Source organism: Chanodichthys erythropterus, chromosome 5, assembly GCF_024489055.1.
Source record: "Chanodichthys erythropterus isolate Z2021 chromosome 5, ASM2448905v1, whole genome shotgun sequence".
NCBI lineage: Eukaryota > Metazoa > Chordata > Actinopteri > Cypriniformes > Xenocyprididae > Chanodichthys > Chanodichthys erythropterus.
The window spans coordinates 6,171,934-6,189,951 of NC_090225.1; the positions used below are offsets into that span (position 1 = coordinate 6,171,934).

At 38.2% G+C, this 18,018-nt stretch overlaps 2 protein-coding genes across 2 annotated transcripts in view; both read left to right on the top strand.

Moving 5' to 3' along the window:
• Positions 1-279: 279 nt before the first annotated feature.
• Positions 280-9,885, top strand: rpia (ribose 5-phosphate isomerase A (ribose 5-phosphate epimerase)). The gene is made up of 9 exons (XM_067385095.1): positions 280-673; positions 3,769-3,829; positions 3,904-3,959; positions 4,048-4,107; positions 5,879-5,943; positions 6,058-6,126; positions 6,442-6,583; positions 7,539-7,638; positions 8,916-9,885. The coding sequence occupies exons 1-9, from the start codon at positions 503-505 to the stop codon at positions 9,011-9,013; spliced, it is 822 nt and encodes a 273-aa protein (XP_067241196.1). The 5' UTR covers positions 280-502; the 3' UTR covers positions 9,014-9,885.
• Positions 9,886-11,478: 1,593 nt separating this feature from the next.
• Positions 11,479-18,018, top strand: part of eif2ak3 (eukaryotic translation initiation factor 2-alpha kinase 3) — a 40,171-nt gene continuing 33,631 nt past the window's right edge. Inside the window, exon 1 of the mRNA XM_067385096.1 lies at positions 11,479-11,943. Coding sequence (XP_067241197.1) covers positions 11,660-11,943 — 284 coding nt within the window. The 5' untranslated portion in view covers positions 11,479-11,659. The remainder of the gene's footprint in view (positions 11,944-18,018) is intronic.

An 18,018-nucleotide genomic window follows, 5' to 3' on the forward strand; every position in this document is an offset into this window, starting at 1 on the left:
TTCTTCTGTTAAACTAAAAAGATATTTTGAAGAAGGTTGGTATCCAGACAGTTGATGGTACTTCCATAATAGAAAAAAAAAAATACTATGGAAGTTAGCTGTCTGGTTACCGACATTCTTCAAAATAACTTATTTTGTGTTCAGCAGAAATGAAATTCACCTGTATGGGTTTTGAACAACATAAGGGTGGGTAAATGATGACAGAATTTTCATTTTGGGTGAACTATGCCTTTAAGAAAGAGTTTACGCAACTGATTCGTTGAAAAGATCCGACTCGAACGATTCGTTCCGGAATCTGACATCTCTACTGTATTCTGCTCTGCCATTGGGTGCAACAACTCGCCTGTTATGAAAACACCTGAACTCGTACTTATCTGACAGGTGTTATTTTGAGCGTACTTTAAAATATCGCTTACTGTCCGTTCTGTTTCGGTTCTGCGCGTTCACGTATACTAGTGTGGCAAGAATGTTGTTGTTGTTGTGATCGTGGACGCGCTGTGTGATGAGGCCGCAGAGGTGGGTTGAGTTTGCAGTGATCAGTAGCAGATCTCTCCTCCTCTCTCTGCCGGGGAAAAAACACGTGTGTAGCAGCAGCAAGCGGCACCACGGCACTCTCATGGCTGAAGAGGCCAAAAAACTGGCAGCTTATGCTGCTGTGGACAACCACATACAGGTAAGATTGTGTATTTATCTTCTTTGTAACACATTTCCACCAGTTTACCTAGCTGAATGGGTGCACTGAACACTTTAGGAGGCATGAAGAGACGCACGATAATATCGATTTATCTAGCGTTACTCTCGCATCAACAGACCTGCAGTTCTGGTGTTTTATATTTACTATATCTAAGTGCTTTGACAACCACAATTTGTAGTGAGTGTCCGCTGTGGCACTTTAGCTTTAATCGTGCTAGCTGGCATGCTACATGTTAGTTTGTAGTGAAGTCAGCTAGTGGGTGTAGCTCCGGTTGATTTATGCAGCAGTAAAGTAAGCTAACGTTAGGTGATCTAAGGATGCTAAAGCTGCTCAAATTAAACCTTTAGCGATTAGCATGTTGTAAATAGCTTCGTATTCTAACGGGTGCTGACTGTGTACTACTATAAATAATTAATTGTAGCACACTAGGGTCAGATGAGTAATTAAGGTGTATCAGCGGGCTAGTAAGTTGATCTTTGTTCTGCTAACCTCAGCTGACTCTTGCATGGCTTCAAAATTGATTGTGGTGTTGTGTTGCCAAAGCACTGGCCTACGGAAGAGGATTAGGGCCAAGCAATAAGAAAAAAATAAAACCATCTCGAGATTAAAGTTGTTACATTTTCGAAAAAAAAAACCCTCGTTAAATTTCGAGAAAAAAGTCGAGATAAAATGTCGAGAATAAACTCGTTAAATTACGAGAAAAAAGTCGAGATAAAATGTTGAAAATAAACTCATTAAATTATGAGAAAAAGTCATTAAATTACGAGAACAAATTAGTTAAATTATGAGAAAAATGTCTTTAAATTTCGAGAAAAAAGTCGATATAAAATGTTGAGAATAAACTCATTAAATTATGAGAAAAAGTCATTAAATTACGAGAACAAATTCGTTAAATTACGAGACCAATTTCGTTAAAATATGAGAAAAAGTCATTAAATTACCAGAACAAATTCGTTAAATTACGAGACCAATTTCGTTAAAATATGAGAAAAAAGTCGTTAAATTACCAGAACAAATTAGTTAAATTACGAGACCAAATTCGTTTAAATATGAGAAAAAGTCGTTAAATTACGAGAACAAATTCGTTAAATTACGAGAACAAATTTGTTAAAGTACGAGAACAAATTCGATAAATATGAGAAAAAAAGTCATTAAATTACCAGAACAAATTTGTTAAATTACGAGAACAAATTCGTTAAAATATGAGAAAAAAAGTCGTTATATTACCAGAACAAATTCGGTTATTTATGAGAACAAATTCGTTGAATTACAAGAATTTGTTCTCGTAATTTAACAACTTTTTTCTCATAATTTAATGAGTTTATTCTTAATATTTTATCTCGATTTTTTTTTTTTTTTTTTTTTTTTTTTTTTTCTCGAAATTTAACGAATTTGTTCTCATAATTTAATGAGTTTATTCTTAATATTTTATCTCGGCTTTTTTTCTTGTAATTTAACAACTTTTTTCTCGTAATTTAATGACTTTATTCTCAACATTTTATCTCGACTTTTTTCTTGAAATTTAACTATTTTTTTTCTCTGTATTTAACAACTTTAATCTCGAGATGGTTTTCTTTTTTTATTATTGCTTGGCCCTAATCCTCTTCTGTACTGGCCATTAAAGTCACCATGAAATCACAATTCTTATTTTTATGGAATATTGCAGTATTATAATATACATTTATAAATGGTTTATCCACGCACATTATTTTATTATATTTAAACTCATGTGCCCTCGTAATTTTTAATGGCTTCTCTTCTCTGATGACGTGTTTACTGGCATGAGGGCGGGACAAACTTAATCGAGGTAGCGCCATTTGACAGGAATGAAAACGAGGGATAGAAGTGCGTTCAATGGATTGTCCTGTTGTTTAACAACATTGTTCAGCTGATGAAATGTATTTCAGAGAAAACAAATATTTTCAATTGACAAAAACTCCATTAAAAAAAAAAAAAAAGTTTGAAAGTTGGGAGTTGTAAAAAGTCCCTCAAAGCTTTGTTTATTTATCGTTAAATTCAATATTATGGCATCTAAAATGACAACGGACTGTAGCAAACAACAATGAACCAACGATCCGATCACTTCCTGATTGACAAAGTTAAGTCTCCCCCTACATTTTCTTTTCTAGTTTGAGAGGCAGTTTCACGCTTCTCGAACAGGAGAAATAAAAAATAAATAAAGAGCAGAGTGGGACTTGATTTTGTCCATTTAAAATAGATAAATACTTAAAATACTTAAAGGATTAGTTCACTTCAGAATTAAAATTTCCTGATCATTTACTCACCCCATTCAAGATGCTCATATCTTTCTTTCTTCAGCTGAGGTTTTTGAGGAAATCATTCCAGGATTTATCTCCATATAGTGGACTTCAAAAGGGATCAATGGGTTGAAGGTCCAAATGTCAGTTTCAGTGCAGCTTCAAAGGGCTCTACATGATCCCAGACGAGGAATAAGGGTCTTATCTTGCCAAATGATCTGTCATTTTCTAAAAAATAAAATAAAAATGTATATACTTTTTAACCACAAATGCTTGCACTGCTCTGCAAAGTACATAACCACAATGGAAATATGTAACCGCATCGCAGAGCAGTGCAAGATGAGCATTTGTGGTTAAAAAGTATATAAATTTTACTTTTTTTTTTTTTTTTTTTTTCTTTTTTTCTTTTCGAAAATAACTGATTGTTTCGCTAGATAAGACCATTACTCCTCGTCTGGGATCATGTAGAGCCCTTTGAAGCTGCACTGAAACTGACATTTGGACCTTCAACCCATTGATCCCTGTTGAAGTCCACTATATGGAGAAAAATCCTGGAATGTTTTCCTCAAAAACCTTAATTTTAACCATAAAACATACAGTAAACATCTTGGATGATTTGGGGGTGAGAGAATTATCAGGACATTTGAATTCTGAAGTGAACTAATCCTAATAAAGTTCACCTCCTTTACTGACCCTTTGTTGAAAGAAATAATGAATTCAAGATTTTTAGGCCTTATTATCAGTGTTGTTCTCTTAATGTGTGACTGCATTTTGTTTGATTATGCTCTAAAATTTGACTGCTTCTATTTCTCCCAGAACAATCAGGTAGTTGGGGTGGGCAGCGGCTCAACCATCGTCTATGCTGTGGACAGGCTGGGTAAGACATTTAATCTACTACTATCCACTCATGCTTATATGATAATTACTAAAGGATGGTGTTTTTCTTTCTAGCTGAGAGGGTAAGACAGGAGAAGCTGAACATTGTGTGTGTTCCCACGTCCTTCCAGGTCAGAATAAACCTTCATCTGTAGACATAACAATCTTTAAGCACTATTAAACACTTGTGTTATCATGGACTCATTTGTGTTGATCCAGGCCCGTCAGCTGATTTTGCAGCATGGCCTCCCTCTGTCTGATTTAGACAGACATCCTGAGGTGAGTTTGGATAGAGATGGCATGAGGAGGGGGAGCTGAACCTCTCTTAAAAAATGACTGGGTGAATTATCACTTTAACAGCTCAAATAACCAGTAGCCCCTCAACGCAGAACACTCGAGATCCAGGGGGCGGAAACAGGTAGGTTTGGGGATATGTAAAGTGGGAGGAGTTGGATCTGGATTCAGGGGGTGGGGATGGGTAGGTTTAGATCCAGGGGGTGGAGACGGGTAGGTTTGGGGATATGTAAAGTGGGAGGAGGAGGAGTTGGATCTAGATCCCCCTGGATCTCGTGTTCTGCAGTACGGACCATCTCCAAATAACACCCGTTTAGAATGAAAGACTTTAGTATAGACCTATACATTGGGCAGGCCAATTAATTTGATGACTTTTGATAGTATCAGCACACGTTTGACTGATCAAGAAATGTTCATTCAGGCTTTTCTTCTAAGGGGTTGGGCAGAACTGACAGAACGGAAGTCTCTTTAGTTTTTGTGGTCAAACACTGTGTTCGTTCTCATCCAGTTTGAAATATTGACTACAAACACAGAGGTTTTTTACATTTTCAGTTGTGGCTTTCTCTCCATATTTACATTTATTTCTGCCTTTACCCACTGCTTACAACATGCTATCCTTCACTGGAAACTGAAACTAACTCACTGCCGTTAAGGCCAGAACACACCAAGCCGACGCCGACAAACTAGTGGCGACGAAAGCAGACTGCAGGGTTGGCTCACGTCGGCAGCGTCTGTGTCCAAAGTTGCCCTGACACACCAAACCGACGCTAAACAGCCGACGGCCAAGTAGCACGTCAGTTCTGCGCCTGCGTGAGATGAAATGCCTTTCCGAACCAGCAGGTGGCAGTATCTGAACAGCCAATCAGAATGATCAGATGGCCCGACGAGCTCCGACGCAGATTCAACATTTCGAATCGGACGAAAAAATGCAGACGAGGACCAACTTCAGCTGACGGTGTGGAACACACTGAGAAAACTTAGTTGGCCGACGAAGAAAAACTGCCCGACGGCCGACCGTCGGCTTGGTGTGTTCCTGCCTTTAAACGTTTACTCTTTGAGTTACTCTATTTTTTTAAACACTTGCAGTCTATATAATTCATAAACACATGCGATTAGACATGTTGCATGATGAACACTTTGTAAAGATCCATTTTGAGGGTTATATTAGCTGTGTGAACTTTGTTTATGGTGTTTAAGGCAAGTGTGAGCTCTTGGGGCGCGGATCACCAGATTTAAAGGGGCCGCATACCCTGAATCGGCGCATTTATAATAATAGGCAGTTAAAATAATTAATACAAAAAAAACTATGGGGTATTTTGAGCTGAAGCTTCACAGACACATTCAGGGGACACTTAAGATTTCTTCTTCAAAATATTAGACAGGGGCCACCTCTGAAAACAAAGGGGAAGAGTTGCTTTATAACCCTCAAAATAATGATCTTAGTCACAACCATGCCCAACATTAATGCCAGCTGCTAATAATAAGGCAGGAAGGAAACTGTGTTAGAACAGGCAAAGACTCTTAGACTACAAGATAAATGTTCATTGATTAAAACACTATTTATGCTTGCTTTAATGAATGTAACAGATGCTGTCAATTGAGATGAACTGAACACAGAACAAAATATTCATATCCTAGATAAATTTTGAAACTTTCACTTTGAAATTTCCTTTTAATGATTTCCAATAAAGGATATTTCGAACAAATTAATTGATTTTTGAGTGCCCTAAAGAGTGTGATTTTTGTGACCTTTTAGCTGGATGTAGCAATTGACGGAGCTGATGAAGTTGATGCTGCTTTGACACTGATTAAAGGAGGAGGGTGAGTTAACCTGTTTAAATTTAAGGAAATTTTCCAATTCCTCTTCCATGTTCTTTTGTGTGAAACCCCTGAGGTGTCATCAGGACTTGTCCTTCTTTTCCTTCTTTAAAACAGAGGATGCTTAACCCAGGAGAAGATTGTGGCGGGTTGCGCCAAACACTTCATTGTCATCGCAGACTATAGGTGTGTATGTGGTGACGGCCAGATGCTTTTATCCAAAGCGACTTGTGTTGACACTTCATCAGTTTATGCATTTCCTGGGAATAAACCCATTAGCATCATGCTCTACTGTTTGAGCTGCAATATTCAGTATATATTTAGCAGCCCATAATTACTGCTGATCATGAGGCGCATGTAGTGAAACGTTTAACAGAAGTCATGTGTCATCATTACCCTGCTTGTGATTGCTGTAATTATGCAAGGGAGTCTTCCACTACATTTACAAACTAGAAGTTCAGATGTGCTCATGTGATGTCAATTTTATGTTTGTGTGGGTAGAAAGGACTCAAAGGCTCTGGGGCAGCAGTGGAAGAAAGGTGTGCCGGTGGAGGTCATCCCCATGGCGTATGTGCCCGTGTCCAGAGCTATTGCCCGGCGCTTCGGAGGAGAGGCAGTGCTGAGGATGGCAGTCAGTAAAGCTGTAAGAAAGTCTTACTGGTGGATCTTGAGTTACAGTTGCGTTATGTACATTATTGAGGGTTCTTTTTTGTTTACTTGCTATTATATTATATTATTACAGTGTCCTGCCATATAATATGAACTTCACTTCACACTTCACTATCTGATTTTATTAGAACTGCATCAACCCAAAGAGCTTCATTTATCATAGAAAGGAACGAAGGGTGTGTTCACACTTGGCTGGTTTGATTCGATTAAAATGAATTCTGGTGTGATTGCTCTATTAGTGTGGTTCATTTGAATATGTGTGAACGCGGCCATCTGAACCCTGGTGCGCATCAAACAAGCGGACTGAGACCTACCTTATCAGGGGGTTTCGGTCCACTTCCAAATGAACTCTGGTGCGGTTTGACATGCAACAAAGACCAAAAACATCTAAACGAACTGAAAACAGGATGTGATGTCACAAGATGTGACCCTAAAGAGGACAGAATGCTGAAGCATACCTGTTTCTCATCATAGGAGCGGTGTTGCCCATTACAGTTTGGTACAGGTGTCATAAATGCCGTCTCCTCGTAGCAGATCTTCGCTTGTGTGCAACAGAGGAATTCCTGCTGCTCTTTTGACTCCTTTACTAATTTTATAAGCTCTTAAATACAATCTCATATGTAATCACATACAACAAGCTCATTTAGCCCAGCACACAGCACTGTTTTGGACGTTCGGTAAGTTCCATCGCAAAATATGACATAAAAGCATTTTTTTTGCACTTTTAAGTCTGGAGTTCAGAATGACAATGTGAACACTAAGTGAAGCAGGACTGAATGTAATGTTTTCTTTTTTGGTCCGGATCAAGAGAATCGAACTACAAGTGTGAACACACCCTTAGTCAACAGTTCTATTGTTTCTGCACAACATCCTTGGTGTTTTTGGATGGTGGTCTATTCATCTGATGATTTGATACTATTTAAATCTAGGGTCCAGTGGTTACTGATAACAATAACTTCATTCTGGATTGGAAGTTTGAGCATTCTCAGAACTGGAAAGAGGTCAACACAGCCATAAAGATGATCCCAGGTCTGTACAGATGAACAGAATGCCACTGTTCTTCCATCACATTTCTTTTCTTTACATACCAACTGTTCATGCTTACATTTTTTTAAATGTTTTCTGAAAAACTTTATAATGCTCACCAAGGCTGCATTTTTTTTAAATCAAAAATACTGTAAAAACTGTAATTTTGTGAAATATTAATTTAAAACAAATGTTTTCTAGCATTCTTTGATTTAAAAGAAAGTTTTAATGAACAACATTGAATTGAAATAGAAATGTTTTGTAACATTACAAATGTCTTTACTGTCACTTTTGACCATTTTAATACATTCTTGCAGAATAACAATATCAATTAATAATATAAATATAAATATATAACTAACATTAACAAAGGTTAATACTGATAAATACTGTATCAAATGTATTGCTCACTGTTAGTTCATGTTAGTTAAAGGGTTAATTCACCCAAAAATTAAAATTCTGTCATTAATTACTCACCCTCATGTCCTTCTACAGCCATAAGACCTTCGCTCATCTTTGGAACACAAATTAAGATATTGTTGATGAAATTCGAGAGATCAGTGAGGCCTCTATAGAGAGCAAAGACATTCAAACTCTCAAGATCCATAAAGGTACTAAAAAAATATTTGAAACAGTTCATGTGAGTTCAGTGGTTCAATCTTAGTATCATACAGCGGCAAGAATACTTTTTGTGCGCCAAAAAAACAAAATAACTTTTCAATGATTTTATATATATATATAAAAATATATGGGGCGATTTCAAAACACTGCTTCGGAGCTTTATGAATCGAATCAGTGGTTAGGAGCGCCAAAGTCACGTTACTTCAGCAGTTTAGCCGTTTAATAGAAGATCCGAATCACTAATATGAAACAAAAGATTCACCGTGAAGCGGTGTTTTGAAATCGGCTATCACTAGATATTGTTGAAAAGTTTGTTTTTTTGGCTCACAAAAAGTATTCTTGTTGCTTTATAATATTAAGATGGAACCACTGTACACACATGAACTGATTCAAATATGTTTTTAGTACCTTTATGGATCTTGAAAGTTTCAATGGCTTTTCAATAGAGGCTTCACTGAGCCATCGGATTTCATCAACAATATCTTAATTTGTGTTCTGAAGATGAACAAAGGTCTTACGGGTGTAGAACGACATGAGTGTGAGTAATAAATGACATTATTTTCATTTTTGGGTGAACTAACCCTTTAACACATTAAATAATGTTAACAAATGAGACCTTATTATGAAGTGTTACCAGTGAATTTTCTCTCTTTATGAAGGAGTGGTTGAGACGGGCTTGTTTGTGGGGATGGCTGAGCGGGTGTACTTCGGTATGGAGGACGGAAGTGTCAAGACTAGAGACCCTCCTGTCAACTGAGAAGATCCTTCCTCTGCTCTTGTGATAGACCAGCCTGCACACCTCAAGTGCCATTCACACACACAGACTCTGGCAGCTCTTTCCCTGCAGGTTCAGATGTCTGATCAGGACACTAAAATATGGGATTTTACACATCAATGCAACATTTGGTCTCATTCAGAACTTTCACATATTCCTGTTTCTCTTCTCATATCCTCTGGTCTGGAAAATTCTTCTATTGTAAGGCTGGAGCCTTTACAGAGTCAGTTTGCCTTCTGTGCTTCTTTACGTAGCCATACTCTACCGTGAATGTTGTCTTGCATGGATGTCTATACACACACGCATGGATATTGTGGCTTGCAGTTTCTAAGAAAACATTTAAAATGTTCTCAATCACATCCCAGTTGATTGTTAATGTATTTTCTGTGGGTTTGTATGATCATTTTAAACCTGTTTTTGATTCTGGTACGTTCCAACCTGAAACCTCAAGTGAAACTTGTGGCCTTTGCCTGCACACAATGGTTAGTTTAGCTCAGTGATCAATCATTTCAGAGCATTCTGCCCCTGGACAAAATACACTATTTGAAGGGGTGAAATGCCACTCAGCTTTTGATATTGATTTTGTATAATTTTTCGATGTGCCTGTGGCCATCAACACAGTGTTGATGAGAGATGAAAGCAGCAGTAAGTTGGTGGCACAGATGAAGGCCTTATCTTCTGTACATTTATTGATCTTTCACTTCTGTTAATGAAAACTCTTCACAGAGGTCACTGTGATTTTGGGGTATTGTATTACTTCAAACACCAGCTTGTTTTTCTCTCCCTATTTTACTGTGATACTGAAGTTTTCAAATGTTGTGTTCCAGATTGAAAGTCAATATTAAAATTGGACCAATCAATTGTGAACTGTTATTTCGCATCTTACGTTTTAAAACGTATTTCCGATTTCAAAACACTGCTTCAGGAAGCTTCGGATCATAAATGAATCGGTGTATCGAATCTGTTGTTCGGAGCACCAAAGTCACGTGATTTCATCCGTTGGCAGTTTGACACGCGATCTGAATCATAATTCGACACACTGATTCATAACGCTCTGAAGCTTCATATGAAGCAGTGTTTTAAAAATAGGCCATCACTATATAAGTCGTTATTTTTATTTTTTTTAATTTTTTTGACGCACCAAAAATATTCTCGTCGCTTTATAATTATAATATTGAACCACTGTACTCACATGAACCGATTTAAATATGTTTTTAGTGCATTTATGGATCTTGAGAGAGGAAGTGTCATTGCTGGCTATGCAGGCCTCACTGAGCCATCAGATTTCAACTAAATTTGTGTTCCTTCGATTTACGAAGGTCTTACAGGTGTAAGACGGCGTGAGGGTGAGGAATTAATGACAGAATTTTTATTTTTGGGTGAACTAACCCTTTAAGACTGTCTTAAGAACTAGTTTGACCAACTTGCATTTAACCAAGGGGTAATCAATGTTATTTTTCCTATTCAAATTACACCAATCTACATTTTTATGTAACGGTCTTTAAAAAAATAGGACCACTCTTCAAGAAAACATTAGTGTCTTAACTTTTATGCAACCGGCCCCAGTATGGTTCAGTCAAACATGGGTTAACAGATTATTTAACATGCCACAAGAGGGCGCCATATACATTGCACAAACCTTCATGATTACAAAAAGTGAACTGAAATGCTAAAGTTGCCTAAATATTTGTAAACGTACTACCTTAAAAGTGCTATGGTTTTTAGTCTCTTATTAAAATCCGATAACGTATCGTGTGTACATTAATTAAAAAAAAAAAAAAAAAAAATATGCAATTAAAGGAAAATGTTGCACTTACTAAATGTTGTTTAAGGTATGAGCGCAGATTTATTTTCCTATCAAAAGGCCCGGAAATGAAGTTGTCAAACATGACCTCACTTTTTATCCGCAAACAAACGGCCACGTCGTTATTTCCATCCTTATACTTTTTATCCAATCAGATTAACTCAAAAATAAGTAGCAACACCCCTCCTTTAGAAATCACAGTAGTGCTGATTTTGATTGACGGCACATTAGACCAATGGGTAGACTAGCCTTCTTTCGCGGCTTCCGTAAACATACCAATGAAACAAGTTGGTGTCAACGCTACTATTTTACTGGCTAAAACTCGACGGTGTAGCCAATAATATACTTCAGAAGGCGGCCAGACTCGTTTTGCTTTCGCTCTAGGCTGCCTTTCCTCCCGCCTCCATTTCTGAGTGACAAATAAAGCGTCCAATAGAATGAAGTGCATAGATGGCCGACCACGTCAACAGACTGCACTGTAAAAGACAGCTGAAGGAAGCAATCAAAATCTGCTTAGTAGACGAGCCGTGATGATTGACAAGCGCTCAGACCAATCAGCACACGCTGCAGGGATTTGCTTCTAGACGCAGCCAATGAGCGTTTAGATACGGGGCGGGGCTTGACGTTACCACGGCACGGCGAACGTCAAGTATAAAGGGAATAACATGGTGCTGCTGAGTGCATGTTTACGTTAAGAGAGGACAACATAAAGAGATCTAATAGCTTACGAATTTACTTGTACAACGCCTTTTATAGACTAGTTTTTAAATTCACTCTGTATTTTGGTATGTGATTGCCTAACTACTCATGTGCCACTTGTCCCAATGGAAAGGGGGTTTCAGTTTGGAAACGTGTGCATATCACTGCTGCTGCTGCTTGTTCTGCGAACGTTAACGGTTACTTTGCAAAGTCAGTCTCTCTCGGAGAGAGAACTCCAAGTGGCCCCGACGCCAAACACCGAGGCGGCGGAACATGCTGCCGTTATGGAGCGGCCACTGGACAACGTCGGTTTCGGAGAAGTGACCGTAGAGGACGACGACTACGGCTCGACGGGAGAGAGCGAAGAGCCGTCTGGAGACAGCGACGCAAACTTCCATAAGCACCGGAGGTAGGTAGTTACCTCACCAGCGACTTTTAGCAGAAGTTTCCCGTTTGTCTGGGTTATTTAGTGTGTCAGACGTGTTATTCAACTTCAGTAAAGTTCGCGTGAGCTGGAGTTCTTGATGGGCGGATGTTTGCAGCAGTCGACCTCTCCCTGCTGGTCATGTTCAAACATTTACAGTTACTTTATATCTGACATTAATTCCAATACAAGTCATTTTTCGATCGACGCTGTCATTTATAACATGGCTAACGTTACTTGTTGGCAGTTAGCAAAAATCTAGTACGTTAGGACATTTTCTGTTACTATGGAGATACAGATGACTGACAGAACACTCATCTCACCTATCTGTCTATATATCGCACTCCTGCGTTTATGAACTTGGAGCATTTTGTATACTTATTGCAGATCGGACTCAGTGTGTTGAGCGTGTGTTATGAACTTAAAGAGCGTCTTGGACTGCGTTGTGTTATACACACAGAACTGTTTTTCTGGAGTTTAAAACTTGTTTTACTGCTATCACAGCCTAAGGATAGTGTTTGTGTCTTGAGAACTGCTGCAGTGTGGGCGTGCGATGCGCGTCAGCCTGACGGAGACTGACTTCGATATTATTTTTAAACAGAAGTTTAGAAGGTTCAGTTTACGGTGACCTTAATGGAGAGACGTCTTGTGAGCTTTTAACATTAACAATGCCGTTTTGTATGGGAAATACTTCTTAAGTCATAAGTTCTCTATTTGCACTAAAGTTATAACGGAGGAAGCCGGTGTGCATCAGTCGACTGCGGTCTGTGGAGGCAGTGAAAGCTGCGCTGACGCACGTAAAACCGCTGCTCAGCGCGCGAGTACAGACGCGTCTCCTGCGCCCAGCCGCGCGCTCCAACTTTCCGGATGTTTTGTTTTTGTTTGTGGTGGGAATTAGTCGTTCAGCTCCGCTGACTGTAATATCAGTGTGTTACCGCATCCGAGCCCTCTGCCCCACCTTAGAAAGAATCAATGTCGATTTGGAGGATGGGGAGGTCAGGTGATCTAGCTTTAAAACTAATTTGAGATTAAATGTGTCAGGAGCTGTTTGTTTTGGTGCCCTAGAACCCAAAATTCTGACTGCTTAAAATGTTTTAAGGTGATTTTGTATTTTAGTTTTTTTTCCCCCCTTTAGCTGAAGCTCAATGTTGTTTTGGGTGGAAATGTTTGTTCTACAAATATGTCACAGGACCTGATAATATCATGGAGAACACATGATCTGCTCCACTGCAGTAAAAAAAAAAATCCGTCACACCTTCCTTTACCATCGGCATGCTGTCACTTCGATGTGTCGCACCCATTCATGGAGGATTTTTCTAAACAAGCACCAAGTTGGTATGACCGGAATCTGGTCCTGATATTTACAGGCTTTGGAAAAAAAGAAAATTAAAATAGGGGAGCAATATTGAAGTGCAGAGAACAGATTGCATCCTGAAGATTAAAATAACATGAAAGGGAGGAAAAAAACCCTCACTTGAGTTAGAGACAGGAATTTCGGGCTGTAGATGGTTTTTCAGTTCTCAGAATTCTTCTGAAACCTTTGAAGGCAAAAGGTGACCGGTTCTGCCAACTTCTGTATAGTTTTGACTCAGATTTATGGTTCTGTTCAGGAGGTGAAACACTTTTTTGACATTTAAACAATTTAAAAAGCATGACATTTTATTGATTTCTTTTAAATATATTTTGTTAATATTCAGTTTTATTTCATTTTATAAAATATCAACACACACACACACTATATATATATATAATTGTATAAATATTATTATTATTATTTTTAAGTACTGTTTTATTTTATTTTTAAATATATATTTTATTTATTTATTTTTATTTGAAGTAGGGATGCACAATATATCAGTTACCATATCGGTATCTGTACATATATGTTAGTTTTTAATGTTATCGTTATCGACCCAATAAGAAAATTTGGTCGATCTATTAAAGCCGATAAATAAGAGATTATTTCCATCAGCTGAGACACTTCAGATGCTGGTTTTGAATTGCTTGAAAAATGATTGAAATCACTTTGAAAAGGAAAATGCAGTTAAAGGATTAGTTCACTTTCAAATGAAAACTTCCCCAAGCTTTACTCACCCTCAAGCCATCCTAGGTGTAAATGACTTTCTTCTCTCTGATGAACACAATCGGAGAAATAATAAGTCTGATGGATCTGAGCTTTTATAATGGCAGTATAATGGCGATAACTTCAGCGAGCTGAAGAAAGTGCTTCCATCCACATCCATCCATCATAAACGTACTCCACACAGCCCCGGGGAGTTAATAAAGGCCTTCTGAAGTGATAACTTTTTTAAATAAACAAGTTATAAAGTAAAATATCTAGCTTCCACTAGACTCTCGCAGTTCAAAAAGCTTAACCGTGCGTTCACACCGCCACCGGCGAGAGCGTCAGAATTCGCCTTGGCTGCCCTGCCAACAACGCTGTACTGTGCGTTCAAACCGCCACCGACAGGAGGGTCAAAGTAAATGACAAGTTGTGGCAACCAATCGGAATCCCCTCAATTGAGGACCTCTACATTCCGATTGGTTGCCGCTGAACCGCGTCATGGCTCATTACCATAAAGTTGACCTGACTTCAGCTCTCCTCGACGCTCTCACCGTCCAAGACGAGCCGCTCTCGCCTGGAGCTCGCCGCCGTCTCACATTGAAAATGAATGACTTCCTGTCACTTTGATGCTCTCGTCGGCGGCGGTGTGAATGCACGGTAAGCTACATCCTATGACTTCCCTATTCAACTTACGGAAAAAGCTTAACTGACGCGATGACAGTTTACACTGTCTTCGTACATTGAATACTGAAGGCAGTCTGGCGGAAGCTAGATATTTTACTTCATAACTTGTTAAATATGGATATTTATTTTACACAAACGCATCGCTTTGCTTCAGAAGTCCTTTATTAACCCCCAGAGCCGTGCAAAGTACGTTTATGATGGATGGATGTGGATGGAGACACTTTCTTTTTCTAAACAAGCATAATTTTAACAGTAGATGGCGCTCTAGGCTAGTTTTTAACTGCATGCTCAAATGCTCACGAAGAAGAGCACTCGTGCATTCGGCTATGTACTTGCACCTCAGAATGCTTTTATAACGTGAGATCAATGTAAACACAGGCCACTGCAAACACCCTTGTAATTCACGTCAACCTTTTCTAACTTTATGAATGATTATTTTATAGAGGTTCAAGTTATTTGTTTATCGAGTTCAAGTAAGGCTGTTTCTAAAGCACGCACTGCTGTTAAAAACTAAGCTCAGAATCCACTCGAGAGAGAATCGCGATGCATTCGGAAAATCTCAGAATCAATCCAGAATCATTTATCGATTTGCAATGCAACGCACTCTAATGTTTATGTTGTATAAATATCTAATTATTTTCATATATGATGAGTTTGGTTGAATTAATTAACCTACTAACAATGCGCTTTAATAAGCTGTATAAAAAGTACCTTCCATAACTTCAAATCAAGATCAAGTCATCTTCACTAGGTGTAGACTGGGTCACTCAAGAATTACCCATGGGTTTTTATTAATAGGAAAATTTCCTCCTTTATGTCTCTCATGCCAAGTTCCCTTGACTATTAAGCATATTCTGTTGAATTGTAATTTTTATGATGCTGTTAGAAAACACTTTTTTTCAGAAACATGCTTGCATATTAGATTTTATATCTTATGTTAAGTTGAAATGTTTTATATAATAACACAAATTTTATGGATGATTTTGACCTTTGTGTTTGCCATGTAAATAGCCATGATGCTAACATGGCATAAAAACGTAATAAGCAAACAAACTATCATTCCAATATATTATCCATTTTACATAAATTTGGTTCTTTATACTGAAGTAATGATGTACAGTGACTTGTTAGCATTATTTATTTGTGACGCTGTATATATATATATATATATATATAATATTTTTTTTTTTTTTTTTTTTTTTTTAATTAATTTATTTATTTTTTATTTGGCCATAGGAATGTAAAATTAATTTTAAAATAAAACGGTGGTTCAAACTACAGAGCCCCACACATGACATGCAGGGAAAAAAGTAAATTGTGCGCACAATTTACTAATTCGTTCCCTCGATTTATAAATTGTGCGCATGATTTAGCCTTTTTTTTTCTTCTTTTTTTTCCCCCTGCATATCATGTGCGGGCTCCGTATCAAGCTACTGTACTGTATATGTTTGATTTATATTGAAGTGTTTGGGACATGGATTTTAATTTTTAAACATTTGTTTTTGTAATCAACCTCTCAAAAATTATAGCAATTTGAATTTAAATTTATTTGCTCCATATCGGTTATCGGCTTTCAAATATAAAGATTTATTGGTAATTGGTATTGGTGCAAATTTTCATATCCTTTACTACACCTAATATGGTTCCAAACGTGTATGTAAAACACAAAAGAAGATATTTTAAAGAATGTTGTTGCAGTTTTGGTGACCATTGACTATTGAGAAAAAAAAAGTCCACTCACAAATTTCACTTTTACCTTCTTTCATGTTCCACAGAAGAAAGTCATACAGGTTTGAAACCACACGAGGATGAGTAAATGATGACAGAAGTTTCATCAGAAACAACACCTAAAAAGCAAATCTGCTATTTCTGTGCAACATTATGAATGAATGAGATGTGCTCTTGCTCTGGTACTGCTGATAGCAACATAACTGTCTACCACAGCTAATTGCACACCTTACTGGCACTCAGACCATCCACCTCAGTTCTACTTTTGGTTTATTGAATGGGTTGCTGCTTATGTTAATGAAGTACAGTCACATCATTACATCAGCCTAATTAAGTTCCATATGATGTGCAGTTTATGGAAGAAATAACTAAAAGTAACACACATGCATTTTGCAAACTCTATACCAACCACAAAGACATTTACCCAAGTAACAGGAAAAAAAGATGTCAACTTTCCATGCACTACAAGATGTGTTGCAAATGATCAGTGCAACAATGCTTCATCTGTATGAATAGCCTGCTGGAAATCCAGCTTTAAACACCACTTCAGTGCTGGTGTTTTAATGCGAAGTTGCCGGGACTTGGTCTTGACAGTAGCCATACATCACTGCAAGGAGGGGCTGGTCTTTGTTTCTGGTGGCATAGTTATATGTGTCATGCACACTCGAGGGAATTGTGTGTAGTGTGTTTAACACTGCATTGGTTGGGTATCTCTACAGGGGTGAGAGTAGCAGCTGCCTTCACACCTGCTGCCAAGATAAAGCACTCGCTCACACCTCTGCGCATTTCCCCCAATATCAAACGATCTCATGCATTTATGTGCAGTGATCAAAAACCGTCAATCGCATATAAATAAACAAGCAAATGTCTGGCTTTTATTGATAATGCATGAACGCAAGAACAAGACCTTTGTGCACACTTCTCGGTAGCACAGCGATAATCAACACCCTCAGGCCTTCCCCATGACATGGAACAGCTTTACTGGGGGATGGTGTTCTCCTGGGACAGTTTTATGTGTTGCACAGCATGGTCGACTGGCAAATGGGAGTCTAACCCTGGAGAGATCTACTCACAACAAAAGCAGAGATTGTGGGGATCACTTGTGATAAAGACGCCTTCAACAGCTTGATCGGTTCATAAAGTCAATTGATGGCAGGAAAATACAAACAAAATAAATAAATAAATAAATAAAATACAAGACATTGAGAATATCTTCCAAACAAACCTACCAACTGGACTCAGTTTCCAGGCTGCTACTAGAGCAAATGCACAACTGCTGTTTAGATGTATAGAATACTGAATTAGTTTGTGATACTTGTTAGTTCTCCTTGTGCGGTTTTGGTAGTTCCAGTGGCAAACATGATCCAGGTATGGCCTATAGACTAATGTAGCTCAGCTTTGCCTCAGTGTGTGTATTTTTGGACTGCTGGTGATTCCTGAGGGACCTTTTGGAAGGAACACTTCGCTCGAGGTGCCCTCACTGATACACACACACACACACTCACACTCACACAAATACACACTCACGGTGATGCTGCTTCTCCACTGCCTGGTGCAAACTCTGCCAGACGTCTAGCTCCAAC

Coding starts and splice junctions, on each gene's coding strand:
- rpia (XM_067385095.1), top strand. CDS start 503: ATGAGGCCGCAGAGGTGGGTTGAGTTTGCAGTGATCAGTAGCAGATCT. Junction 3,960..4,047: donor GTGTTCCCACGTCCTTCCAG/GTCAGAATAAAC, acceptor GTGTTGATCCAG/GCCCGTCAGCTGATTTTGCA. Junction 4,108..5,878: donor ATTTAGACAGACATCCTGAG/GTGAGTTTGGAT, acceptor GTGACCTTTTAG/CTGGATGTAGCAATTGACGG.